Genomic DNA, 26,188 nt, shown 5'->3' with positions numbered 1-26,188 from the left:
CACAACTATCCAACACCTTGAAAAAAACACACAAAGATGTGTCCCCCCCAAACCCGGCATCTGCCTGTCCACCTGCCAAGGTGGGGCTATGGGTACCGAGAGGGTGGAGCTGGGTGTGTTGGTTCCATAGCCGGAAGATGGGAGAGACGCGAGGGACCATCTTCTGCCGTCTGCCCTGGAGAGGGGAACAAGAACAGATGGAAGGAAGGCCTGGCCCCTGTGGTTTGTGGGGACTAAGAACAGACACTGTGGCCAGCATATTCTGGCCCTGTTGTAGGAAGGATCTCCTGAAAATAACCAAGAACAGAGACACAGGCTGACCAAGTCCACTGCATGCTCTCTCTCTTTAGGTACCTCTTCCAGGAAGCCCCCCCGTGACTCCAGCTGCCACTGTGTCCCCTGTCAAAGCTTCAACCTCTGAGCTGTAGCTTCTGGGGCACACATTGACCACCCCCCACCAAACGGAGGACTCCCAAGGGGCTCAGGGCCAGCTGCCCATTTGCGACCATGCCCTCAGCCTGCAGCACAGAGCATACACACAGCAGGTGCTTAATGAATGTTGTTGTATGAATAAATAAATGAAATGCAAGCGTCTGGCACATGACAGGTGCTCAATCAGCTCTTGTTAAGTGAATGAATGAATGATTTCTTTAGTGAGTTAATGATTCTTAGGGCTATATCCCCCCATGACCCCCCACCCCCTGGGCTGGTTGAAATTACCTGTCCGTGCGTGGGATGTGGCTGCAAGATGGCATGCATTTGCCGGGAATGAGAGCCAGAGGGGGAGACCACCACCAGACGGGCCAGGGGAGGGGAAAAGGTGAATGAAATGAATGAAGAGCCAGGTCTAGCCACCGAGCACGTGCCCCTGCCCAACCCCTGCCCGTGGTGCCCGCACTGTCTCCCAAAGCCGGCAATCACTCACCTCCGGGCAAAGGGGAAATTTAGGGCAGAGACAGCCGAGAAATTCCGAGGACTATCCAAGGGGCTGCTGCCTGCTGAGGAGGAGGCGGGGAAACTGAGTCAGCGGGGCAGAGGCAGGACATAGCACCCGCTGGCTGCTCCCACACTCACCCGTTGGGACCGACAATGGCGACAGGGGCCGGGAGAGGGTCGGGGAGGGCGTTCCTACCACCAAGCTCTTGCGGTTCCCGCTGCGGCAGCTGTGGGGGGAAAAGGGGACAGGGTAGGTGGCTGCCCAGGGCCCCGCGCTAAGCCACCTGCCCAGCCTAAATCACACTCGCAGCCCGTTCTGGAGAAGGATGGGATGTTGGACATGGCCACTCCCACTCTGCCCCCAGCTGGGTTCCCCCATGGCCCTTAGCCAGGTCTTCAAGGCCCAGGAGGGAGTCACCCCTCAACTAACATTCCTTATTATTGACACTACTGCTGGCCAGGCATGGTGGCTCACGCCAGTAACCCCAGTGCTTTGGGAGGCCAAGGTGGGAGGATCCTCTGAAGCCAGGAGTTCAAGACCAGCCTGGGCAACATAGCAAGACCCCGTCTCTATACAAAATTTAAAAATTAGCTGGGTGTGGTGGTGCACGCCTGTAGTCCCAGCTACTCAGAAGGCTGAGGCAAGAAGATCGCTTTAGCCTCAGGAGGTCAAGGCTGCCGTGAGCCATGATGGTGCCACAGCACTCCAGCCTAGGTGACAGCACAAGGCCCTCTCTCTTAAAAAAAACAAAAACAAGGCTGGGCACAGTGGCTCATCCCTGTAATCCCAGCACTTTGGGAGGCCGAGGCATGCGGATCACCTGAGGTCAGGAGTTTGAGACCATCCTGGTAAACATGGTGAAACCCGTCTCTACTAAAAACACAAAAATTAGGTCGGGCGTGGTGACTCACGCCTGTAATCCCAGTACTTTGGGAGGCCAAGGTGGGTAGATCACCTGAGATCAGGAGTTCAAGACCAGCCTGACCAACAGGGAGGAACCCTTTCTGTACTAAAAATACAAAATTAGCTGGGCGTGGTGATGCATGCCTGTAATCCCAGCTACTTGGTAGGCTGAGGCAGGAGAATCGCTTGAACCCAGGAGGTGGAGGTTGTGGTGAGATCGTGCCGTTACACTCCAGCCTGGGCAACAAGAGTGAAACCCCGTCTCAAAAAACAAAACAAAACAAAACAAAATCCCAAAAATTAGCCAGGTGTGGTAGTGCACGCTTATAATCCCAGCTACTCAGGAGGCTGGGGCAGAGAATCACTTGAACCCAGGAGGCGGAGGTTGCAGTGGGCTGAGATAGTGCCATTGCATTCCAGCCTGGGCGACACGAGTGAAACTTCATCTGAAAAACAATAACAAAAACAAACACAAACTATTGGCAGTGTTGTTATTAACAGCAATGGCATGAAGTGCTTCTAGCCTGATGGAGGACACTACATATGGCCAGGAGCCCCTGGACCAGCTTTTCAGGGTTCTGTGTCACAGTCCCACCCCCACACTTTTCCCTGTACCATGGCTACTGCCAGCAGCACCAGCAAATCAGGTGAACCAAACACACCCTGGAGCCCAGATATGGGCTGAGACACCCCATTCTATATACCCCTCTTGAAGCCCCTGCTCCCATCTCTTGACAACCCTCCTTCTTCTCAAGATGCCCCTAAAATTCCAATGCGACCCAACTAGAAACCCTAAATGCAACCTCTTTCACAGTCCTGCCTCTTCTGCTGAACTTTTGCCCATGTTTTCCTCTTTCCATCCCAGTTCCCTTCTGGCCACCAGATCCCTGGCCCAGGTCTCTCACACCCTGCCTGGCTTCTTCTCCCACCTGGGCCCTGGCCTCAGCCCACACCTTGACAGAAGGAAGTTGGGAGCGACACCGTCCCCCGCCCCACCAGAGCAGTTGCCCAGCAACAGCTCTGCTCCACAAGAGCATCAGCCCACACACCCCAAGCCGCCAACGCAGCTCAGCGGCGGGAGAACCTCGCGGGGAGGGAGAGATGAAGTCTCGGGGCCTCCGAGGTGCAGAAATGGGGTCCCAGGCAGAATGCTCGGAGCAGGTCAATCCATGGGAGAACAAGCGTACGATCATCAAAGGACACAGGTGACAAGGTGGGCAGGGAGAAGAGGCCCAGCCTGTCTACGTCTCCACATGTGGCTGCCCCTTGAGCCTCAGTTTCCTCATCTCTACCTTGAAGGATGAAACCTACCACATCCAGTGCTCAGCTTTGGGCCGGACTCGGGTACATACACTGTTGTCTTTGCCTAGACAATGCTCACAGGGCCTGGCTCACGCCGGGAGGGCAGCCAGTGCCTCCTGAGTGAATTACATCCCCAACATCTGCCAATTCCAACAAGCCCCAGAGTTGGGAATGACCAGCTGAGCCCATTTTCCAGACTGGGAAACTGAAGCCACAGATGTCAACAGTCACAGTGACTGTCTCCCAGCCTGAGCTGCAGAAGCAAAAGTGAAACCCACAGGTTTCTGCAAAACTTCCTGCCAACCCCTCAATGCACGCTCACCTGGCTGTCTCCACATCCTCTCCCAGCCCCTCACCTGGTTCCTCGCCCCCACACTGCACCACCAGCACCCTCCCTCCCCGATCCTGCTGTATCACTTGCTGCTTCCAAAAGCATTTGGGAAAAACACTTCGTTGCCCTCCCTCCTGTTCTTGGGCGAGGTCTTCTTGAAAACACGGCCAAATGTGAGGCCTCAAAGGAGAACTAAGCATCATCTGTTCACTTCCCAAGCATCTATGCAGGGCCGACTGTTTGTTCAACTCTTCCTGGAGGAGATCCAGGACCTCGAGAAGTTGCCATTTGAGAACCATCCTCTCTTGGTACCCAGGACACAACAGAGAGAATGTGGCAGAAAGCAGGGGCCTGAAGCCAGCCTCCTGCACCTCATCCCTCTGGCACCCATATTCCCCCTCCAATGCTCCCCACGATCTTGGAGGTAAGTTTAAGCCCTGGACTCAGCATTCAAGGTCTTTCGGTAGCTGGTCCCACCGCCCAGACTTTGCCCCAGTCCAGCACCAATGAGAAACCCAAGCACAGAGAGGTTAAGGAGCTACTTGAGGTCACACAGCCTGGTAGTGGCTGAGTCGAAATTTGAACCCAGGTCTGGTAGAATCCACAGCCCTCACTTATCCTCTCTGCTTTTCAAAAGGGGAAACTGAGACTCCAAGAGCGGTGAGGCTTTGGTGGGGGTTAACCCCAACTATCTGGACTCCTGACACCCCACCCAAATGCCAGCCTCGTGCAGTAAATATTTGCTTCTGAGCCAACATTTCTGCTGAATGGACCCCCAGCGGCAGATCAGCCTCAGTTTTTCCAAAAAGTTCCTCCCTGGTTCTGCCCAGCCCTGGACACCCGGGTTCAAATCCTAGCTCAATCTCACTCACTCCTGTCTGTCACCACCCCAGCTGCGACGCTGGCGGACAGACACCCCAGTCCAGGGAACGAGGGGCGAAAGGAGGGTGCCAGGGACCCCAGGGGACACCTCGATCCACAGGCGTCCTCCCCCCTTCCCACTGCTGCCACAGACAGACGCTCGCCGTGGTCCGCGCCACGCGGCCAGGACACACTTCTGGCAACTCCTGTTTGCTCGGCTAGCCGCCGAGCCTTCGCCGGCGCCGTGACCCCTACCTCTTGGAGCGCTGCAGCAGCGCGCCTTTTGCCAGGCGGCTGCGATGGCCGGGAGCCGCCACCGCCGTCCAGTAGCTGGGGTCGGACATGCTGCTTCCCTTTGTGCCGCCGCAGCCGCCCGAGGCCGGGAAGGCGCGGGGGCGCAGCCGGCGGCGGCGGGGCGCGAACCTCGGCGGTGGGATCGGCCCCAGGAGCCCCGCGGAGCCGGACAGGGAGGGGGGCGCACGGGGCTGCGGGGATGGGGGGCGGCGAGAAGGAAGCGCGCGCCCCCGAGCGCGACTGGAACTTCGCCCAGGCGAGTGCGGGGGCGGGGCCGTTGGGGGCGGGGCCTGTCGGGAGGCGGAGCGAGCGACGCAGAAGCGAGGCCGGCGGACCCGCGTGCCGGCGAGTGGGCGGGGCGCTGCCATGGCCGCGGGCGGAGAGGCGGAGCGTTGCTAGGGCCGCGGGCGGCTGAGGCCGGGCGTTGCTACGACCGCGGGCGGCGGGGGCGGGGCGTTGGCAGCACCTTAACCTCGAGCTAGGGGCAGGCATTTTGGCTCCTTTCTGCTAAAATGTAAATCTAATCGCTCCCTCCCTCTTTTTCCTCTCTCCCAGAGCACTGACCCCTTCTCAGTGCGGCACCCAAGACCCACCCCAGCGTCCTGGCCGGCTCATGCTACCACGCCCACCCTGGCCCCACTGCTTGGAATCTAGCCTGGCAAAACTGCGTCCTCTCCTCTGAAAAACCCGCTTTCCTGTCTGTCCGGCTATGTCTTCCCCAGGTTGGGGGCTCCTTAGGGTCCCAGCAGCTCCCAGCACCGGACTGGCATAGAGGGTGTGTTTGGCAAATTGAGTCGGGGCGTCTGACATGCTCTGTCTGTGTGTGGCGGGAAAGGCCATCAGCCCTGCCTCAGTTAGGAATCAGCCACCTGATTGAACTCCAGCTTCAGTCTCCTCAACTGTGAAATTGGAGGAAAACTGAACTGACATGAGAATTACACAAATCAGATGTAAGGGGGTGCTTCCAAGGGCACCTGGTATATGTTCCATATCTATATATAATTTATCTCTATAAACGATAGCATCAGGCTAACTTCCAGGCCTCTGTTTCCCCATGCGTAACATCCCCCATACTGAAAACAGAATAAAATCTGAGACACAGAGCCTGGAACAGGGCTGAGGGTACAATATGTGTTCACTATGGAAGCAGAAGTGTCTCCCACCGTAAGGACTGAATTAATGCTTCCTCCTGTCATGACAGCCCAGGCAAGTCAGGGGCAGTGTCATCATGAGGGATGCCCCTTCCTGGGCCACAGGACACTTTGGGACCCAGTCCAGGCCCAATGCTGGGGCCCAGGCTTCATAGCTAAAGAGACAAATTTTTTATTTTTAAGACAGAGTTTCGCTCTCGTTGCCCAGGCTGGAGTGCAATGGCGCAGTCTCAGCTTACTGCAGCCTCCGCCTCCCGGGTTCAAGCGATTCTCCTGCCTCAGCCTCCAAGTAGCTGGGATTACAGGCGTGAGCCACCACACCCAAACTCCATCCGGCTTTTCCCAGCCTTGGTTTAAAACCAGCCGGGCGTAGTGGCGGGCGCCTGTAGTCCCAGCTACTCCGGAGGCTGAGGCAGGAGAATGGCGTGAACCTGGGAGGCGGAGCTTGCAGTGAGCCGAGATCGCGCCACTGCACTCCAGCCTGGGCGACAGAGCAAGACTCCATCACAAAACAAACAAACAAACAAACAAACAAACAAACGAACAAAAAAAAAAAAACCAGCCTGGGCGAGGCCAAGTGTGGCGGAGTGCAGTGGCACCATCTCGGCTCACTGCAACCCCCGCCTCCTGGGTTCAAACGATTCTCCTGTCTCAGCCTCCCGAGTAGCTGGGATTACAGGTGTTGCACCACCACGCCCAGCTAATTTTTTTGTATTTTTAGTAGAGACGGAGTTTCACCATGTTGGCCAGGCTCGTCTCAAACTCCTGACCTCAGGTGATCCGCCCGCCTTGGCCTCCCAAAGTGCCGGGATTACAGGCGTGAGCCACCGTGCCCAGCCAACAGGAAACAATTCAATGAGCAAGATAATTTCGGCTGGGCGTGGTGGCTCACGCCTGTAATCCCAGCACTTTGGGAGGCCGAAGCGGGCGGATCACCTGAGGTCAGGAGTTTGAGACCAGCCTGGCCAACAAGGTGAAACCCAGTCTCTACTAAAAAAAATACAAAATTAGCTGGGCGTGGTGGCACGTCCCTATAATCCCAACTACTTGGGAGGCTGAGGCAGGAGAATCGCTTGAACCCAGGAGGCGGAGGTTGCAGTGAACTGAGATAGCACCATTGCACTCCATCCTGGGCAACAAGAGCGAAACTCTGTCTCAAAAAAATAAAAAAAAATAAATAAAAATAAAGAAATAAAAGTACAAAAGAAATAGCTGGGCATGGTGGTGCATGCCTGTATTCCCAGCTGCTCTGGAGGCTGAGGCGGTAGAATCACTTGTACCTGGGAGGTGGAGGTTGCAGTGGGCCGAGATCACACCAATGCACTCCAGCCTGGGTGACAGAGCGAGACTCCGTCTCAAAAAAAAAAAAAAAAAAAAAAGATAATTTCAAATACCAAGGCCGAGAAGGGAAAAGAAAGGAGAGAACACTGCAAGGGGCGACTTTAGCCAGGAGGCCTCTCAGAGGAGGTAATGCTGCCGCCAGCCAGAAATGGAGGAGGAAGGAGCTGGCTATGCAGAAAGCGTGTCCCAGGCAAAGGGCACAACTCTCTGAGGCAGCACTGAGGGCAAAATGCCAGCGGGGCTGACCACATAAGCCTTGTGGGCTGCAGGGAGGAGTGCAATTGTATTGTAGGAGCAATGGGGAGCCATGGAGGGTGCTTGAGCAGAGAAAGGGTATGATGTGGACTATGTTTGTAAACCCCCTTGTGTCTGCTATGGGGAGCAGACTGTTGGGGGACAGGAATGAAGGTAGCAGGAGGCCAGTAAGGGTCTGGGACGGTGTCTGGGACGGGAATATTGAAGCTGTGGAGAAAAGTGGGTGGATTTAGGATTTGTTTTGAGACCAGGGGAGATGGTGGTTTTGAGACCACCAGAGATGGTGATGAGTATGGGAGTGGTCACCTATGACCCCCAGGTATGCAGCCCAAGCCTCATGCGGGGTGCAGATTCTCTTGAGTCTGGGGACCCAAGTGGGGATGGGGCCACAGTCTCCACTTGCTGTCACTACGTGCTGAGCCACCCCATATGCACGGGGACACACCTTTGCACACACTCGGTAAAGGCGCTGCCCCCTCATCCCCAGCCACAGCTACACCCAATAACATCTACACACCCCCTATTACATACACCCACTGCCCTGACATCTGTAGCAGGGAGAGAACCTTCTCCCATGCTCATTTGTCCTCAGTTTCCCCCTCTGCAAAACAGGGCTGCAGCTGACAATCCAGAGGGCCTGCTGCCACGGTGAAGGCCTTCCATGAAAGGCTGGCTGAGCCACTGATCTCTGGTGTCGGCCCACTGCTCCCCAGATCATGCCCTTCCCCTGCTCACAAACCCTCCATGGCTCCCTATTGCTCTCACAGCAAAACAAAACTGCATTCCTGGGTGAATCCCTCTCCCAGGGGTCACATCCTAGCCCTGTCCCTGACAAACTCTGTGACATTGGCATTTGACTCTCCCTGCATGTGCTGTGACTGTAAATGCCAAAGTCTCAGGTAGATATACAGACACCCCCGTTCAACGGTCCCTTTTTAGTGGGACTACCCCAGCGCTTCCCACCTGCCCATATATCTGTGCCCCTCCCAGCGCCACACTCTATGGCTCCTAGTGCCCTAGGTAGAAAATCCACATTCTTCCTGCCCTTGGGATTTGAGGCTCCAGAAGGAAAGTGTCTCTGACAATGCTGTTGCTGCTTGGAACAGCCACTTTGCCTATGAGCGCCCAACTCATGGCCTTCTTCAACAACACCCCCAACCCCCAATGCTATCACTACCACAAGGACAGCCCTCCCAGATACTGCCCATTCATCTAAGCCACATGCATTAACTGAGCACCTGCTGTATATACCCTGGGCCTGCCCTGAGTCTACGATATGACCAGGACAGACAAGGTCTGGTCTCGGAGAGGCTGTCAAACCTCTGGGTGAGAAAAATAACTGGATAATCACACAAGACAATGTGGAAATTAAATCTCTGGGGTTGGCTGGGTGCCGTGGCTCGTGCCTGTAATCCCAACATTTTGGGAGGCTGAGATGGGCAGATCGCTTGAACTCAGGAGTTCGAGACCAGCCTGGCCAACATGGTGAAACCGTGTCTCTACTAAAAATACAAAACTAGCCGGGCGTGGTGGCGCATGTCTGTAATCCCAGCTACTCGGGAGGCTGAGGCAGGAGAATCACTTGAACCCAGGAGGCAAAGGTTGCAGTGAGCCGAGATATTGCACCACTGTACTCCAGCCTGGGTAACAGAGCAAGACTGTCTTAAAAAAAAAAAAAAGAAAAAGAAAATCCCTGGGGTCTGGATGTGGAAATGGACAGGTATAATGCATATTATACCCCATGTTTGTGGGGCCTGGAAGGAGGGGGGGGTTGGGGAAGGCTTCCTATCTGAGGCTGAGGCCTTGATGAGGATGTGACGGAAGAAGAAAGGAGGGAACAGAGCTCTGGGCAGTGGGGACAGCAAGTGCAAAGGCCCTGAGGCTGGACCAGCCTGCATTCTGGAGGATCAGCCGTGTGGCTGGAGCCAAGTGAGCGATGGGGAGATGGATAGAATGGAAGCAGGGAAGTTGCAAGGCCAGGCACAATGGCTCATGCCAGTAATTCCAGTACCGTGGGAGGCCAAGGCGGGTGGATCACCTGAGGTCAGGAGTTCAAGACCAGCCTGGTCAACATGGTGAAACCCTGTCTCTACTAAAAATATAAAGATCAGGCCGGGCGCAGTGGCTCACGCTTGTAATTCCAGCATTGTGGGAGGCCATGGCGGGTGGATCACCTGAAATCAGGAGTTTGAGACCAGCCTGGCCAACATGGTGAAACCCCATCTCTACTAAAAATACAAAAAATTAGCCAGGAGTGGTGGCAGATGCCTGTAATCCCAGCTACTCACGAGGCTGAGGCAGGAAAATCATTTGAATCCAGGAGGCAGAGGTTGCAGTGAGCCAAGATCGTGCCACTTCACTGCAGCCTGTGCAACAAGAGGAAAACTCCGTCTCAAACAAACAAAAAAAACCACCCAAATGTTAGCTGAGTGTAGTGGTGCATGCCTGTAATCCCAGCTACTCAGGAGGCTGAGGCAGGAGACTCGCTTGAACCCAGGAGGCGGAGGTGGCAGTAAGCAGAGATCACACCACTGCACCCCAGCCTGGGCAACAAAGCGAGACTGTCTCAAAAAAAAAAAAAAAAAAGGAGGCAGGGGAGTTGCAGAGGCTGGACTCTGTTGGGACGTTTATGAGCTTATTCCTAGGATGCTTGGAACATGGCAGGCAGGGACCCATTCCCCTGCCAGGCCCAAGGCAATGTGGCTCTGCTGCCCCCTGGTGGTGAGTGAGGCAGCCTTATGGCCTTTCTCAGTCCCAGATACTTCCTCCCTCCCCTCCCAGTTAAAACTGGTCAAATCTGCTCAGCGGCCTCCAACACACGGGTCCCTCCCTTCATCATGTCCTCACCTGGGGTGGAAGCCAAGGATTTAGACAGAGTCAGATCTGGCCCGAAACCTTCCTAGGATGCTCCTGATAACACATTCTGAGGTCCTATGCCCCTGTTTTCTTCACTAAATGGGGGTGATGGCAGTCTCTGATTCTCAATGGATGCCTCGACTTGTTCCTGGATGTTGTCCTAGCCACCTCCTTCTCTCTGGCCACCTCCATTCCTGGCCCCAGCAGAACTTTCTCCCCCCAAGGCAGACACAGAGGCTTAAAAAAAATCTCAGGCGGGGCACAGTGGCTCACGCCTATAATCCTAGCACTTTGGGAAGCCAAGGCGGGTGGATCACCTGAGGTCAGGAGTTCAAGACCAGCCTGGCCAACATAATGAAACCCCACCTCTACTAAAAATACAAACATTAGGCCAGGCTCGGTGGTTCATGCCTGTAATCCCAGCACTTTGAGAGGCCAAGGCGGGAGAATCACTTGAGGTCAGGAGTTCGAGACCAGCCTAGCCAACATGGTGAAACCCCATCTTTACTGAAAATACAAAAATTAGCCGGGAGTGTTGGTGTGTGCCTGTAATCCCAGCTACTTGGGAGGCTGAGGCAGGAGAATCACCTGAACCTAGGAGGCGGAGGTTGCAGTGAGCCAAGATGGTACCACTGGACTCCAGCCTGGGCAACAGAGCAAGATCCCTTCTCAAACAAACAAACAAACAAACAAAAAATTAGCCGGGCGTGGTGGCACGCCTGTAGTCTCCGCTACTTGGAGCCTGAAACAGGAGAATCACTTGAACCTGGGAGGCAGAGGTTGCAGTGAGCCGAGATCATGCCACTGCAGTCCAACCTGGGTGACAAAGTGAGACTGTCTCAAAAAACAAAAACAAAAAACCCACCACCTCAGTCCTGCCACAGGACCTTTGCACATGCAGTACCCACTGCCTGGTGCCAATTTTCCTTTAGCTGTGCCCAGGCCTTGGCTCAAACATCACCTCCCCAAGAGGTCCCTGTCTGAATACATCTTGTTTATCCATTCGTTTTATCACTGAATTCCCCAAGCTGACTGAGAAGCCATTGATGGAGGGACTATGTTTTCTTTATAGCAATGCCTTTAGCACCTGGATCTCAGTAGGTGTCTCATAAGTGCTTGGCGTCTGAAGGAAGGTACCTCCCTGTTGCCCAGCACCCAAATGTGGGCTCTATATTGTTCTCTCTTCTCCCCATTAAAAGGTCTGTGGATGGCCCGGCATGTGGCTTATGCCTGTAATCCCAGCACTTGGGGAGGCTGAGGCAGAGGGGTTTGCGACCAGCCTGGCCAACATGGTGAAACCCCATCTCTACTAAAATACAAAAATTAGCTGGATGTGGTGGTAGGTGCCTAAAGTCCCTGCTACTTGGGAGGCTACAAAAGGAGAATTGCTTGAACCCAGGAGGTGGAGGTTGCAGTAAGCTGAGATTGCACCACTGCACTCTAGCCTAGGGGACAGAACAAGACTCTGCCTCAAAAAAAAAAAAAAAAAAATCTGTGGAAAGAGTTAAGCAGCTCATTCATACTAAAGTGTAAATGGTTGATGGGCCACGTAACTGTAACAGACACCATTGACCTCACATCTGTCCCTCCCTAAACTTTTGCCCAAACCATGAGAGGAGCTCACAAAACTCCTTCCTGTCCTGAAACCTGGCCAGTCACAGAGTCAACCAACTGGCCAGTAGAACCCTCAACAGACCTGGTAGCAAAGCTGTCCCTGATGCTTGGCCCCCAGGGGATGGACTGAATCAGGAAAACTGGCATCTCCTCTCTGAGCCTCAGTTTTCTTAACTGGGAAGTAGGGATCAGGAAGGGGTTAGGGAGCGCTCAGTCACCCTGGTTCTTTTCTCCTGGTGCCACTTCGGTTAAGCTCAATTCACAGGGCTCTCGTTGGTGGCCTCTCAGCCTTGGGTGTGCGTGTGTGTTTAGAGGGAGGAGCTTTCTCCCTGAGGTCACCACCCAGGAGTCCAGGCCAATTCAGCAGAGAGTGCCCTGAGCAGCTTGGGAATCCGGCACCTGTCTTGGGGAAGTCCTTGGGCAACAGCTTAAGTTCTTCCCTTTCCTTGGCCACCTGTCAGATGCTGGCCTGGCTAAAAATGGAATTTTCCCATTAAGCCCTTAGAACGTATCACAGTGCCATTATGTGGAGGGGTAAACTGAGGCCCAGAGAGGTGATGTCACCAACCTACAGTATCTTGAGGAGACCGATGAGTCTGGAGGGTTTCCAAGGCTCTGGGGTGCCAGGGCGATGTCTGCGCCCCGCCCACACGCGCTGTCACTTACCTCCAGGGGTGCAGGCCCAAGGAGGGGCTACAGGGGCTGCAGGGGCTGCTGGGACCCAGCAGGGACGGGCTCTGGCTGCTCGGAGACAGACTGCAAAGAAAGAGGCCGGGGACGGTGAACCTGGCGGCCGCCCCTTCGTGTGGCCGAATCCGGATCTCCGGATGGCGGCTGCGGTTCCCTCAGGGAGTAGGGGCCCAAGACCGGGGATTCTGGGTTCAGCTCAGGACGTGAGGGCGGGGCCAGACCGATGGCCCAGGAGGGCTCCCCGGAGGCGGCGGTGCGTTTCTGGGCGACACGAACAGAGACGTGGGGGGAGGGTAGTTGTCATCCTGTCCTCCCTGCACCCCGCATACCCCCGCCCTACCCAACACTCACTCGAGGGTCAGCGCCGGGATGTGCAGCTTGTCCCTGCGGGACTTCATGCCGAGGCAGAGGCCGCCTCTGTGCGGCGGGGTACCGACGCCCCCTTGTTGGCCCCCGGAAGCCCTGATCGTGGCGCGATCGGACCGACGGACGGACACACGGACGCAGGGACAGACGCCTGGCTGGTGCGGCAGACTAGACGCGGGGGCTGGGCCGCTGGGGGCCGGGCTGGCTCCGCCTCGGGGCGGGGATCGCAGCTCCGCACCTGCGCGCAGGCCCGGCCCGGCAGCGAGGGTCGCGCAGCGGGAAAGGGGAGCCGCGGGTGCCGCCCTGTCTGCCGCAGGGACGCCGAGGCCGCCGGCTCGGGAGCCCCCGAGCTGCGCCCCGGAAGGGAAGGGCGGTCACTGGCTCCGCGGTCCGCGCGATTGCTCCATGGCCTGACCCCGCCTCTCCCCGCCCCGGCCCGGCCTCTGCCCTCGCCCCGGCCCTGGGGCTCTCTGGGAGCCGGGATCTGAGCGCAGTCCGCCCCAACTCCCCAACCCCGCATCCCGGCCAGCTGCTCAGCACTGAGGTCCTAACCCGCTCGGGTCTCCGCATCCCCGCGCACACTAGAGGCTCTGACCACACCTCCAGTCCCTGGCTTCCAGCTGTTTCCTCTGCCAGGAAGGTCGCCCCCTCACCCATATACGATCCCAACCCCACCAGCCCCTCCTCCGCCAAGCTGTACCTGCACCCCCACCAGCACCAGGCGCCGCCAGCTCTGTCCTTCCTCCCTCTCAGCGCAAACCCCACGGTCTGGGGGTGTCTGTGTCTCACTCTGGCCCTCTTGAGGCCCCGGTGGACCCAGTGGGGCACAGGGAAGGTGGCAGGGAGTGGACATCCCTTGTGGAGTCTTTGGCTCTGTCCTACCCCAAGGTCCAGGACTTTGCCCTCGGCAGTCCTCACTGATTCACGGTCCAACACTCTGCACACAGCTTGGGCCAAGGCTGAAAACAGTGCCGGCTCTCGGGGCAATGTCCGAGTCCCCCAGCAACCCCCAACCACTGGGGCCTTCAAGCACCTCCCCACCAACTGTATCATCCCCACTGGAACAGAAGCAGATGGCCTGGGCTTGGGGGCCACTCTGACCCCATTCCCAGGACCTCCTCCTTCTCCTGTCCTGCCACCTCATCTCCACTCACTCCACTCAGCTACCCTTGTCTTCATGCTGTTCTTCTAACGCCAAGCATACTGGCACCCCAGAAACTTTGCCCACGCTGTTCCTGCTGCTTGGAATGCCATTCTCCCCAGACTTCCCCGCTGCCAGCTCCTCCTCTTCTTCCAGATCTAAGCTCAAAGGTCACTTCCTCCAAGAGGCCCCAGATCTTCAGGATAAAGCCACCCCCAGCACCTCTGTCTCTTTCTCTGGTTGAGCTCTCTCCTGCATACAAAACTTCAACCATTGCTCTGAGATTGAATTGTCTGTATCCCCTCTGCTTCAGCAGGGCCCAGTGTACAGCAGGTGCTCAAAAAAATGTTCATTGAGTGATTCCCACCCCCAACTCAGGCAAAAGCAGCTCCCAAAGATGGGGTGTCCACAGTCACACACTTCCAGACCACTAGCTCAAGGAAAACCCCTCCCCACCCCGGCCTTTGGTTTCTTTCATCTGTAAATGAATGAAAGCATTGAACAATAATGTTCTCTAAGATTTGGGGATAAAAAATGGTAACCTAGACTGGGCATGGTGGCTCATGCCTGTAATCCCAGCACTTTGGGAGGTTGAGGCAGGCAGATCGCTTGAGTCCAGGAGTTTGAGACCAGCCTGGGCAACATAGTGAGACCCTGTCTCTACTAAACATACAAGTCAGGTGTGGAGGCTCGCATCTGTAGTCTCAGCTACTCTGGAGGCTGAGGCAGGAGACTCTCTTGAACCTGGGAGGCAGTGGTTGCAGTGAGCCAAGATGACACTACTGCACTGTACTATGTGGGTGACAGAGAGAGAGACCCCGTCTCAAAAAGAAAACAAAGCAAAACAAAAAAAAACCCAACCTACAGGAACACTGATGTGATCCCGAGAGAGATGATTTTTTCTTTTCTTTTTTTTTTAGACAGAGTCTCGCTCTGTTGCCCAGACTGAAGTCTGGTGGTGGGAGCCTGGTTCACTGCAACCTTCACCTCACTTCAAGCAAATCTCCTGCCTCAGCCTCCTGAGTACCTGGGATTACAAGCGTGCACCACCACGCCTGGTTAATTTTTTTGTATTTTTAGTAGAGACGGGGTTTCACCATGTTGGCCAGGCTGGTCTCGAACTTCTGGCCTCAAGTGATCTGCCTGCCTCAGCCTTCCAAAGTGCTGGGATTACAGGCGGGAGCCACCATGCCTAGATGAGAGATGATTTTCTGCTGGTGTTCCCCAAAAGGAAGTGAGCTCCCCGTCATGAGAGGCATTCAAGCCAGTTCTAATACACTTCAGCTGAAATTCAACATCTGGACTCTGGATTCCAGACAAGTTTCTCTCCTTCCCAGCTGAGTGTCCTTAGCTGGTGATGAAACCCCTTTGCACCTCAGCTTCCTCATTTGCAAACTGGCATGGCCTCCCATGTTTGTGGCGAGAGGCCAGGTGCTTGTGAAGCACTTTGCAAACACGAGGGCAAGAATGAACATGAGATGTGTTGCTGTAATTATTAAATACATTCACAATTCAGTGGCTGTTGCTGAAATATCCACTTCCAAGACCACTGGGGCCCACCCAGCCCGCCAGCCCCAGGTGAACTCACCCACGTCCTCGGCGTGGCAGGCTCAGCTCCTTCTGCAATGAGACAGAAATGGGGATCATTCTCAGAGAGACTAGCCCGCAGAACCCCTGGCCGTTGATGCACCCCCACAATCCCCAATCCCCTGCCCCAACCAATGCATCTTTCCCGCTCACTCTACACACTGGCTCAGCCCTGCCTCAAGGCCTTTGCGCTATCTGTGCGCTCTCTCAGAACAGCCTTCCCTCCCTTCTGGCCCTAATTAACTACAGCTCATACTCCAGGTCTGAACTCAACATCCTTTCTTCCTGGAGGCCCTCCAGATTCACAGTCTAATTCCCCACCCGGCTCCTACCATACCTGCATTAAAAAATATTTTAGGCTGGGCACGGTGGCTCACACCTGTGATCTCAGTACTTTGGGAGGCCAAAGCAGGAGGGTTGTTTGAGCCCAGAAGTTTAAGCCAGACTGGGCAACATAGCAAGACTCCATCTCTACAAAACTTTTTTAAAAAATTAGCCAGAGTAGGCCGGGTGCGGTGGCTCACGCCTGTAATTCTGGCACTTTGGGAGGCCAAGGCGGATGGATCACTTGAGTTCAGGTGTTTGAAACTAGCCTGGGCAACAGAGTGAAACCCCGTCTCTACAAAAAAAAAAAAAAAGAAAAAAAGAAAAAAAAATTGCTGGGCATGGCGGCTCAAGCCTGTACTCCTAGCTACTTGGGGGGCTGAGGTGGGAGGATTGCTTGAGCCCTGTCTCAAAAAAAGGGCCGGGCCGGTCAGGCGCAGTGGCTCATACCTGTAATCCCAGAGCTTTGGGAGGCTGAGGTGGGCGGATCACCTGAGGTCGGGAGTTCAAGACCAGCCTGGCCAACATGGTGAAACCCCATCTCTACTAAAAATACAAAATTAGCCAGGCGTGGTGGTGGGTGCCTGTAATTCCAGCTACTTGGGAGACTAAGGCAGGAGAATCGCTTGAACCCGGGAGGCGGAGGTTGCAGTGAGCCGAGGTCGCACCATTGCACTCCAGCCTGGGCGACAAGAGTGAAACTCCATCTCAAAAATAAATAAATAAATAAATAAATAAATAAATAAATAAATAAATAAGAAGGGCCAAGTGCGGTGGCTCATGCCTGTAATCCCAGTACTTTGGGAGGCCAAGGCGGGCAGATCACGAGGTCAAGAGATCGAGACCATCCTGGCCAACATGGTGAAACCCTGTCTCTACTAAAAATACAAAAATCAGCTGGGCGTGGTATCGCACACCTGTAGTCCCAGCTACTCGGGAGGATCGCTTGAACCTGGGAGGCGGAGCTTGCAGTGAGCTGAGATGGTGCCATTACACTCTAGCCTGGCAACAATGCGAGATTCCGTCTCAAAAAAAGAAAAAAAAAATTAGCCAGGTGTGGTGTTGCACGCCTGTAATCCCAGCTACTCAGGAGACTGAGGTGGGAGGATTGCTTGACCCCAGGAGTTGGAGGTTGCAGTGAACTATGATAATACCATTGCACTCTAGTCTGGGTGACAGAGCAACACTCTAAGTCTAAAAAAATTAATAATAATTTTATTTAAAATTACAAATTAGTTGTATTTATGAAGAAGTATGTCAGTAGTGGCTAAAAACTGATAATCTGTTGAGAAAACAGAGATTCCTGAGTTGTCCTCTCCCTGTCCCGTCTCAGATGTCCCTCTCCTCCTGGGTCTAGGTCTGAACGCCATTCTCTCCTCACTCGCTGAAAAGCCTATGCAAGTTTGGGCCCTGGGTACCAGTGGGGGCGTGGGGAGGACGGCTGACGGGTGACTCCCTTTTGAAGACCCTTTTAGAGCTCAGCAAACTGACCTGCACCAACTCTGGGTGCCCTCACCGCATGAAGGATAGAAAGCCCTGAGCTTGTGTTCCACTGTGACCTCACAGTCCATCCTCAGACATGGGCTGCCCAAGAGGGTTTTTTGTTGTTGTTGTTTTTGTTTTTTTGAGACAGACTTTTGCTCTTCTTGCCCAGGCTGGAGTGCAATGACGCAATCTCGGCTCGCTGCAACCTCTGTCTCCCAGGTTCAAGCGATTCTCCTGCCTCAATCTCCCGAGTAGCTGGGACTTTTTTTTTCTTTTCTTTTCTTTTCTTTTTTTTTAGAAGAGACAGGGTTTTGCCATGTTGCCCAGGCTAGTCTTGAACTCCTGACCTCAGATGATCCACCCACTTTGGCCTCCCAAAATGCTGGGATTACAAAATGCTGGGATTACAGGCATAAGCCACCATGCCCGGCCAAAAAAACAGTTTTTGGTTTGTTTGTTTGTTTAGATGGAGTCTCACTGTATCGCCAGGCTGGAGTGCAGTGGTGCAGTCTTGGCTCACTGAAACCTCTGCCTCTCGGGTTCAAGCGATTCTCCTGACTCAGCCTCCCAAGTAACTGGGGTTACAGGTGTGTGCCAGCATGCCTGGCTAATTTTTGTATATTTAGCAGAGACGAGGTTTCACTATGTTGCCCAGGCTGGTCTCGAACTCCTGACCTCAAGTGATCCATCCACCTTAGCCTCCCAAAGGGCTGGGATTACAGTGTAAGCCCTCGCACCTGGTCAATCACGAGGGTTTTTAAATTCTCAAAATGCCATGTGGCACAAGTTTAGAATCTGGGGACACCCAGACCTGGGTCCAGTTCAATTCTCTGTTTCTTCCTGGCCATGCAAATTATTTGTATGCCCCGTGCCTCAGTTTCCCCATATGTAACTGGAGATGACGTGAGGAGGGTTCTGGGTTAATCATGATCAGCCATTACTATTGCTGCTGTTGTGTGCTGTTGTACTATTGTTGAGCTCAGCAAGGGACCATGGAAGCTGTCATAATACCTGGTAAATGTCCTTGCATTTACTGAGCCACCTCCTACGAACCGCGGGCAGGGGCTGTTTTACTGGCAGGGAAACTTAGGTGCAGAGGAAAGCCGGCTGCCCACGTCTCTTAGTGGAGTGAGAGGCAGGAAACTGGGTCTCAGGACACCCTCCCTCCACACACATCAGGGCGGCCACGTTGGGGACACACGACTATTTTTACTTTGGTGGGCTCCAGGCTGCCCACGTCGTGATCTGGGTGTTCGCCATAGCAACCAGTGACGCCATCGGCCCCTACAGCCAATTGGAGGGGGCCGGAAGCTGCTGGGCTGCCGGATGACCCAGCTGGGAGGGCAAGGTCTCCCGGGAGAGGTGGGGAAGGGTCGCGGGGGTGTGGCGTCACCCCAGGCGTGACTTCAGCTGCTCTGCGCTCAGAAAACCAAGCTGTCACGATGGGAGGAGAATAATCTACCCCTCGAAGGTCTCCCTGACTGCTTGAATATGTCTGAGGACAGACAACTCACGGCGTTTAGTTCAAGCAGTCATGGTGATGGAACCATCACCACCATCACCGTGGCCATTAGGGTCTCCTTCTTCCCCTTCCAATAGTTGTGGGAATTTTTTTTTTTTTTTTTTTTTTTTGAGACAGCGTCTGGCTATGTCGCCCAGACTGGAATGCAGTTGTGCAATCTTGGCTCACTGCAACCTCCACCTCCCGAGTAGCTGGGATTGTGGGCATGTGCCACCACACCCGGCTAATTTTTGTATTTTTTGTAGAGATGAGGTTTCACCATGTTGCCCAGGCTGGTCTTGAACTCCTGGTCTCAAGTGATCCACCTGCCTTGGCCTCCCAAAGTGCTGGGATTACAGGCATGAGCCACTGCACCCAGCCAGTTGTGGGATCTTATACCACTTCCTCCACTACCCCACGTGAAACAGGGAGGGATTTGAACCCTGGTGGGGGGTCCCACTTGCACCCCATCCAGGCATTTCCTTCCAAAACTCTGACAGTCCTAGGTTCCCAGTCTGGCTCCCCCACTCCTGCACTGTGTGACCCGACAAGTGACTTAACCCCTCTGTGCCTCAGTTTTCTCATTTGGAAAATGGCCCAGTGACATAGGGTCCCTGGAGGAATCAATGAGTAGCAAGCTCAGGGCCTGGTGCTGGGGGAGACTTGGATGGATGGGAGTCAAGACAATGATCAAGACGTGAATAATAACCACCAGTTGAAAGCTGCTTCCAAAAGACAAAAAGATGTGAATATTTCATTTGTTTGTTTTTTTTCAGATGGAGTCTTGCTCTGTCGCCCAGGCTGGAGGGCAATGGTGCGATCTTGTCTCACTGCAACCTCCACCTCCTGGGTTCAAGCGATTCTTCTGCCTCAGCCTCCCAAGTAGCTGGGATTACAGGCGCCCACCACCACGCTTGGCTGATTTTGTATTTTTAGTAGAGACAGGAGTTCACCATGTTGGTCCGGCTGGTCTTGACCTCCTGACCTCAAGCGGTCCTCCCGTCTCGGCCTCCCAAAACGCTGGATTACAGGCATGAGCCACTGTGCCTGGCCTGAAGATGTTTTTTTAAAGTGGCAGAGAGAGGTGAGGCAAAATCGGCAGCTCCCTGCAAAGGCTCCCGGGGAAGCTGGACCACACAGAACTCTCCTGGCACCACTCCCGGACCCTTCGGTCCCCGCACCATCTGCTTTCCACCCACAGCTCCCTCTGTGCCTGCTGTTCCCCTGGGAGTGGTTCCCACCCAGAGGAGTGGAGGTTGGGGAGGCCCCGACCCCCTGAAACTGCCCTTTAAAGGTAATATTTATGGTATACCCGTCTGCGCTTGACCAGGCTGGGGGATGCTGCCTCCCCCACAAGCTTTAGCCCCACCTTGAGGAAATCCCATTTTGGAGAAGACATAGCACAGCAGGAGCACCCCCATACTGGAGGGATTAAGAGAGACCCGAAGCAGCTGGGTGCTGTGGCTCACGCCTGTAATCCCAGCACTTTGGGAGGCTGAGGCGGGAGGATCACTTAAGATCAAGAGTTTGAGCCAGGTGCGGTGGCTCACGCCTGTAATCCCAGCACGCTGGGAGGCCAAGGTGGGCGGATCACGAGGTCAGGAGTTCAAGATCAGCCTGGCCAACATAGTGAAACCCCGTCTCTACTAAAAATACAAAAATTAGCTGGATGTGGTGGCAGGCTCCTGTAGTCCCAGCTACTCGGTAGGCTGAGGCAGGAGAATCCCTTGAACCCGGGAGGCGGAGGTTGCAGTGAGCCGAGACCACACCATTGTACTCTAGCCTGGGTGACAGAATGAGACTCCATCTCAAAAAAAAAAAAAAAAAAGGTGGCCGGGTGCAGTGGCTCATGCCTGTAATCCCAGGACTTTGGGAGGCTGAGGCAGGCAGATCACCTGAGGTCAGGAGTTGGAGACCAGCCTGACCAACATGGAGAAACCCCGTCTCTACTAAAAATACAAAATTAGCAGGATGTAGTGGCGCACGCCTGTAATCCCAGCTACTTGGGAGGCTGAGGCAGGAGAATCGCTTGAACTCGGGGGCAGAGGTTGCGGTGAGCCGAGATTGTGCCATCGCACTCCAGCCTGGGAGAAAGGAGGGCGAAAGAGTGAAACTCCGTTTCAAAAAAAAAAGGCCAGGCGCAGTGGCTAACACCTGTAATCCCAGCACTTTGGGAGGCCAAGGCGGGAGGATCACGAAGTCAGCAGATGGAGACCATCCTGGCTAACACGGTGAAAGCCCGTCTCTACTAAAAATACAAAAAATTAGCCGGGTGTGGTGGCAGGAGCCTGTAGTCCCGGCTACTCGGGAGGCTGAGGCAGGAGAATGGCGTGAACCTGGGAGGTGGAGCTTGCAGTGAGCGGAGATCACACCACTGCACTCCAGCCTGGGCGACAGAGCAAGACTCTGTCTCAAAAAAAAAAAAAAAAAAAAAAAAGAGTTTGAGGCCATTTCTGGCCAACATGGTGAAACACCATCTCTACTAAAAAATATAAAAATTAAATTAGTCGGGTGTGGTGGCGCTCGTCTGTAATCCAGCTACTCAGGAGGCTGAGGCTGTGAGAATCGCTTGTATCCAGGTGACGGAGCCTGCAGTGAGCCAAGATGGCGCCACTGCACTCCAGCCTGGGCCACCGCACTCCAGCCTGGGCGACAGGGCAAGATCCTGTCTAAAAAAAGAGAGACTCGAAGGGAGAAGAGGGATTGGAGGCACACAGAGAGGAGAGCTAAGGGGCTTCCTGGAGTAGGGGGTGTCAAACAAAGCCTGCAGGCACATGGAAAACACCAGTCCATGCCCAGCAAACAGCACGTGCAAAGGGAGGTGAGACTCAGCCTGCTGGGCACCAAGCCCGGTTGGAAGTTCGATGCCCCTGGAATTAAATGGGAGAGAAGTCAGCATGGACCACATGGCACCAGCCCCAGGGCTTCCAGGAGGAGGAGGAGGAGGAGGAGGAGGAGAAGGAGAAGGAGGAGGAGGAGGAGGAGGAGGAGGAGGGGGAGGAGGAGGAAAATAAGTGGAAGCTGTCCATGAGAAAGCAGGATCACCTTGGAGGGCTGAACCTAGAGGAGCCACCCCAGTAGCGGCAGAGACAAAAGTCCAGATACAGGCTCTAGCCCTTCTCTGCCGGGGGATGCTCTGTTTGTGGGACCTGGTGTTTTGAAATTCGGTCATGTGTAAAGCAAAGGTCCAAGTAGGAGATGATAAATGTAATAAGATAATAGTAGTAGTAGTAATAACAGCTCACGTTACCTGATGCCTGCACACGTTATGCGTGAGGCTGAGTTTAACCCAAATTGGGAAGGTCTCCACCTCCTCCCTTGACCCAGGGCTGTCGCAAACTGGCCGCCCGCGGGCCAGGCCGGATCCTTTTTCAGACCTTTCCTGCACACAGCCAACAGCACGCCTCACATTGTCACCACCGGAGAGGACGCCCTGGGCTATGCGTCTGGATTGGCCGGTCAGCACCCGTTTGTGAATGGACTCTTTGGCCTTTGGCCTCCAGGAAATCTGATTGGCTCGCATCAGCGATCTACCCCCTGATTGGCTGGGGTGCTCCTGGACCATTAACAAGATTTCCAGTCAAAAGAGACCCCAAACTGGGGCTGATGAAGACAACACCTTCAGGTGCCAGATTGGTTAGAATTTCTCTGGCTTCCTGGTGGGTACTTCCCTCTTTGGGCCTCAGTTTCTTCCTTTGAAAAGTGGAACTAATAATAGCACTGACCACTCGGGCTGTTGGGAGAATTGAATGCATGAGAGGGCTTAGGCTGTTAATATGAACGGTTATTCCCACTTTACTATTATTTTATTATTATTTTAATCTTCTTCCACTTGGACCTTTATTTTTATTTTTGAGATAGGGTCTCGTGATCATGGCTCACTATAGCCTCAAACTCCTGGGCTCAAGAGATCCTTCTTGGCTGGGCGCGGTGGCTCACGCCTGTAATTCTAGCACTTTGGGAGGCCGAGGTGGGCGGATCACCTGAGGTCAGGAGTTTGATACCAGCCTGGCCAACATGGCGAAACCCCGTCTCTACTAAAAATACAAAAATTAGCCGGGCGTGGTGACATGTGCCTGTAATCCCAGCTACTCGGGAGGCTGAGGCAGGGAGAATTACTTGAAACCGGGAGGTGGAGGTTGCAGTGAGCCGAGATTGCGCCACTGGACTCCAGCCTGGGTAACAGAGCATGATTCTTTCTCAAAAAAAAAAAAAAAAAAAAAAAGAGATCTTTCTGCCTCAGCCTCCTTGAGTAGCTGGGACTACAGTCATGAGCCACCACACCTGATACACTTAGACTTTCATTCCATGCTCCTTCCTGGCTTCCTGCCCTTTTTGATTCCCCCACTCCTGCTCCTAGCCCTCCAGAGGAGTCTTCCCTGCCCCTCAATATGGGCATGTCCTCTCCTGCTCCAGCACCTTCCATAGCTCCCCATCACCCTAGGGGGAAAGTCTAACCTCTTCAAAATCAGCACTGAAGGCCCTGGAAGCATTAAGTCCTGGCCATCAGCCTCTAGTACTAAGAAATAGGTTCAAGTTCTTGTTTCCCCAGATAAACAGGTAAGAAAGGCTACATGCCTCTGGGCCTTTGCACGTGCTGTGGCCTCTGCCCGGAATGCCCTCATTCAGTCGGGGAATCCGTGCTCATCCCTCCACCTTCGTGGAGGGACGCCTGTGCTGGGTTGGTTTGGAGAGGAAGCCGGAACTGCTTGGGTTCAAATCCTGTCTGACTCTGTCACCTATACTTTGTGAAACCCCGACAGTGGCTATGCTTCTCTGAACCTCAGTTTCCCCTTTTGTAACATAGAACTTACCATCAGGAAATGTTTGACCCCCCCACCATGGAACAGGCCCCACTTCTTGACGTCAGCAGCACCCCCATTCGCCTACCCGGAGGCGGTTTCTCTATTTTAAGAGGCTGCGGGCGGGTTGGCATCTAACTGGGGCTGGAGGCGGGGCTGCCCCCCCACCAACACCACGCTGCTCGCCAATCCCGCCCCGCCCCCTCCTTTCCGCCCAAGTCCCCCACTCTTGCCTCTGGCCTCAGCGCTTCCAGTTCTGCCCCACCCCCGCGCGGCCAGAGACCGGGTGTCTCTGATCTGCAGCTCAGCCCGTGCCTTCCCTGACCACTCCCGACCTGGCTTCCCATCACCTGCTGAGTTCGCAGTCCCGCAGCTACCGGTGCGGCTCCAGGTTGGAGACCCGCCGGCCCCATTCCTCTCACCCCCTCAACCCACCCGGAGCTAACCTCAGTCCCCGACCCCCACCCCACCTGCTCAGTCCTCCCTAGGTTCCAGCTTCTGTCAACCTCTTTCATTTCCCTAAATACCGCCCCCCGCTGCAATGCCTCGCCACCCTTGGCTGCCTCCTCTACCCCAGGGCTCCCAGCAATGCCTGGGTCAGGCGCCTCCTTCACTTGCTGTGAGTCCCTTATCACAACTGATCACTCCGTGGGGTCACCGCTGCTCTGGCGTCTACCTCCCCCAACAGCTTGGGGTTTCTAGGAGGGCAGCTCCAGAGGTTGCAGAACACTCTGCTGCCTCTCCAGAGCCAGGCACACAGCAGGCGCTCCATAAATGTTCGTTGGGTAAGTGCTGAATCCCAGGTTCCCTACCTGAAAACTTGGTGGCTTCTTAAGGGTGTGGTCTAAGTCCCAGAGGAAAATGGCCAAACCTTAATTCCTGTTTTTCTTTTCTTATAATGGGGAAACTGAGGCCCAGAGAAGTCAAAGGGTGGCTGCCCGGGGTCATGTAGCCCCTGTGTGGCTTCAAACTTAGGCTTCTGCTGTCCCCGACGCCTGTGTCCCTACCTCCTGATGACACAGCCTCCTAAACATAAACTCGGTAAAAGGAGGACCCTATGGCTCATTGGAAAACTGAGGCCCAGAGAAGCAAGGGTGCCCTCCCCCCAGGTCACACTGCTGGTTGGCAGCGCCTTGTGCCGTAAGAGAGCTGGTTGAGGGCGCAGGATCGAATCCCAGCTAGGCGACCTCTGGAGAGTGGCTTTCCGGGACTAGAGCCTCAGTTTCCTTATTCTGACAAATGGGCGCCTGACAGCCCCAACCTCCCCAGGTCGTCGTAGGGCTGAGCTGAGGGTGTACAGTGGTGCAGCGACGACCCAAGGAGGTATTAATACATATGAACTAATATTAATACATCGCTAGTAATAGGACTAAAACAACCATGAACATATGGTGAGCTCTCTGGCTGCTGTTGCTAGCATTATTATTAGAACAGCTGGTGGGGAGGGGCAGAGCCCTCAGCCTCTTCCTCCCACGCCATCGCTTGGAGCCTCAGTTTCCCTAGATGTCCAAGGGGGCACCTTCCCCCTTCCCACCATGAGAAAAAGCACTTTGAGAAGCGGGTGGTCAAAAAGAAGCGATCTGAGCGTTCCCCACCCTCTGCCTCAGTTTCCCTACAGCCCGTGAAGGCCCCGCCCCCCCCCCCGGCACCTTTCAGGCCGCGTCCACTTGGCCGCGCCCTCTGCCTCCCGCCCGCCCGCGCAGGGGCCTCACCTGGAGCCCGCGGCGCCGCAGGAGGCTCGACTCGTCCATGGCCCGGGAGTCCGCGCCGCCAGGCCCGCCCCCGGCCCCGCCCCGGCCTGCCAGGCCCCGCCGCCAGGTGCCATTGGCCAGGCCGGTCAGCTGACAAGGCCTGGCCCCGCCCCTCCCGGGGAGCCCGACCACAGGACCCCGCCCCCACTGGGCGAGCTGGCCCCGCCCCTCCAGCGGAGCGCAGAAGTAAATATTTTGCAGGAATCCTCTCAGAAGTAAGGGAGCATCGTTCAGCCCCATTTTGCAGATGAAGAAACTGAGGCTAAGATAGGTTAATCAATGTGCCCAGCGCATTGGCCGGGCGCAGTGGCTCACGCCTGTATCCCAGCACTTTGGGAGGCCGAGGTGGGCAGATCACTTGAGGTCAGGAGTTCGAGATCACCCTGGCCAACATGGTGAAACCCTGTCTCTACTAAACAAACAAAACAAAACAAAACAAAACAAACAAAAAATTACTTGGGGGTGGTGACGCGCGCCTGTAATCCCAGCTACTCAGAAGACTGAGGCAGGAGAATCGCTTGAATCCAAGAGGCGGAGGTTACAGTGAGCTGGGATAGCGCCGCTGCACTCCAGACTGGGCGACAGAGCGAGACTCTGTCTCAAAAACAAAAACAAAACAACAACAAAAAATGTGCGCAGTACACACAGCAGAACGGTTTCTAGGGTGAGGCGAGTGAGGATCTCACCCCTGTGCAA

General features: G+C 54.8%; 1 protein-coding gene across 30 annotated transcripts in view; it reads right to left on the bottom strand.

Moving 5' to 3' along the window:
• MAST3 (microtubule associated serine/threonine kinase 3) overlaps positions 1-25,562 on the bottom strand; it is a 55,664-nt gene extending 30,102 nt beyond the window's left edge. For 2 of the 30 annotated variants that reach the window (XM_034946363.4, XM_057300775.2), the window contains exons 1-6: positions 25,454-25,562; positions 15,631-15,662; positions 1,075-1,163; positions 926-998; positions 721-741; positions 97-175 (exon numbers count right to left, since the gene is read on the bottom strand). In XM_034946363.4, the coding sequence (XP_034802254.3) occupies positions 97-175; positions 721-741; positions 926-998; positions 1,075-1,163; positions 15,631-15,662; positions 25,454-25,492 (333 nt within the window). In that variant the 5' untranslated portion in view covers positions 25,493-25,562. Of the gene's footprint in view, positions 1-96; positions 176-720; positions 742-925; positions 999-1,074; positions 1,164-2,205; positions 2,271-4,589; positions 4,902-12,511; positions 12,602-12,886; positions 13,276-13,601; positions 13,970-15,630; positions 15,663-25,453 lie in introns of those variants that run through there. The other 28 variants (XM_034946364.4, XM_057300776.2, XM_055104438.2 and 25 more) reach the window with 22 other exon arrangements.
• Positions 25,563-26,188: the final 626 nt, after the last annotated feature.

Source organism: Pan paniscus, chromosome 20 (assembly GCF_029289425.2).
Source record: "Pan paniscus chromosome 20, NHGRI_mPanPan1-v2.0_pri, whole genome shotgun sequence".
Taxonomy (NCBI): Eukaryota; Metazoa; Chordata; class Mammalia; order Primates; family Hominidae; genus Pan; species Pan paniscus.
This window is presented reverse-complemented; position numbering and strand designations above follow the sequence as displayed.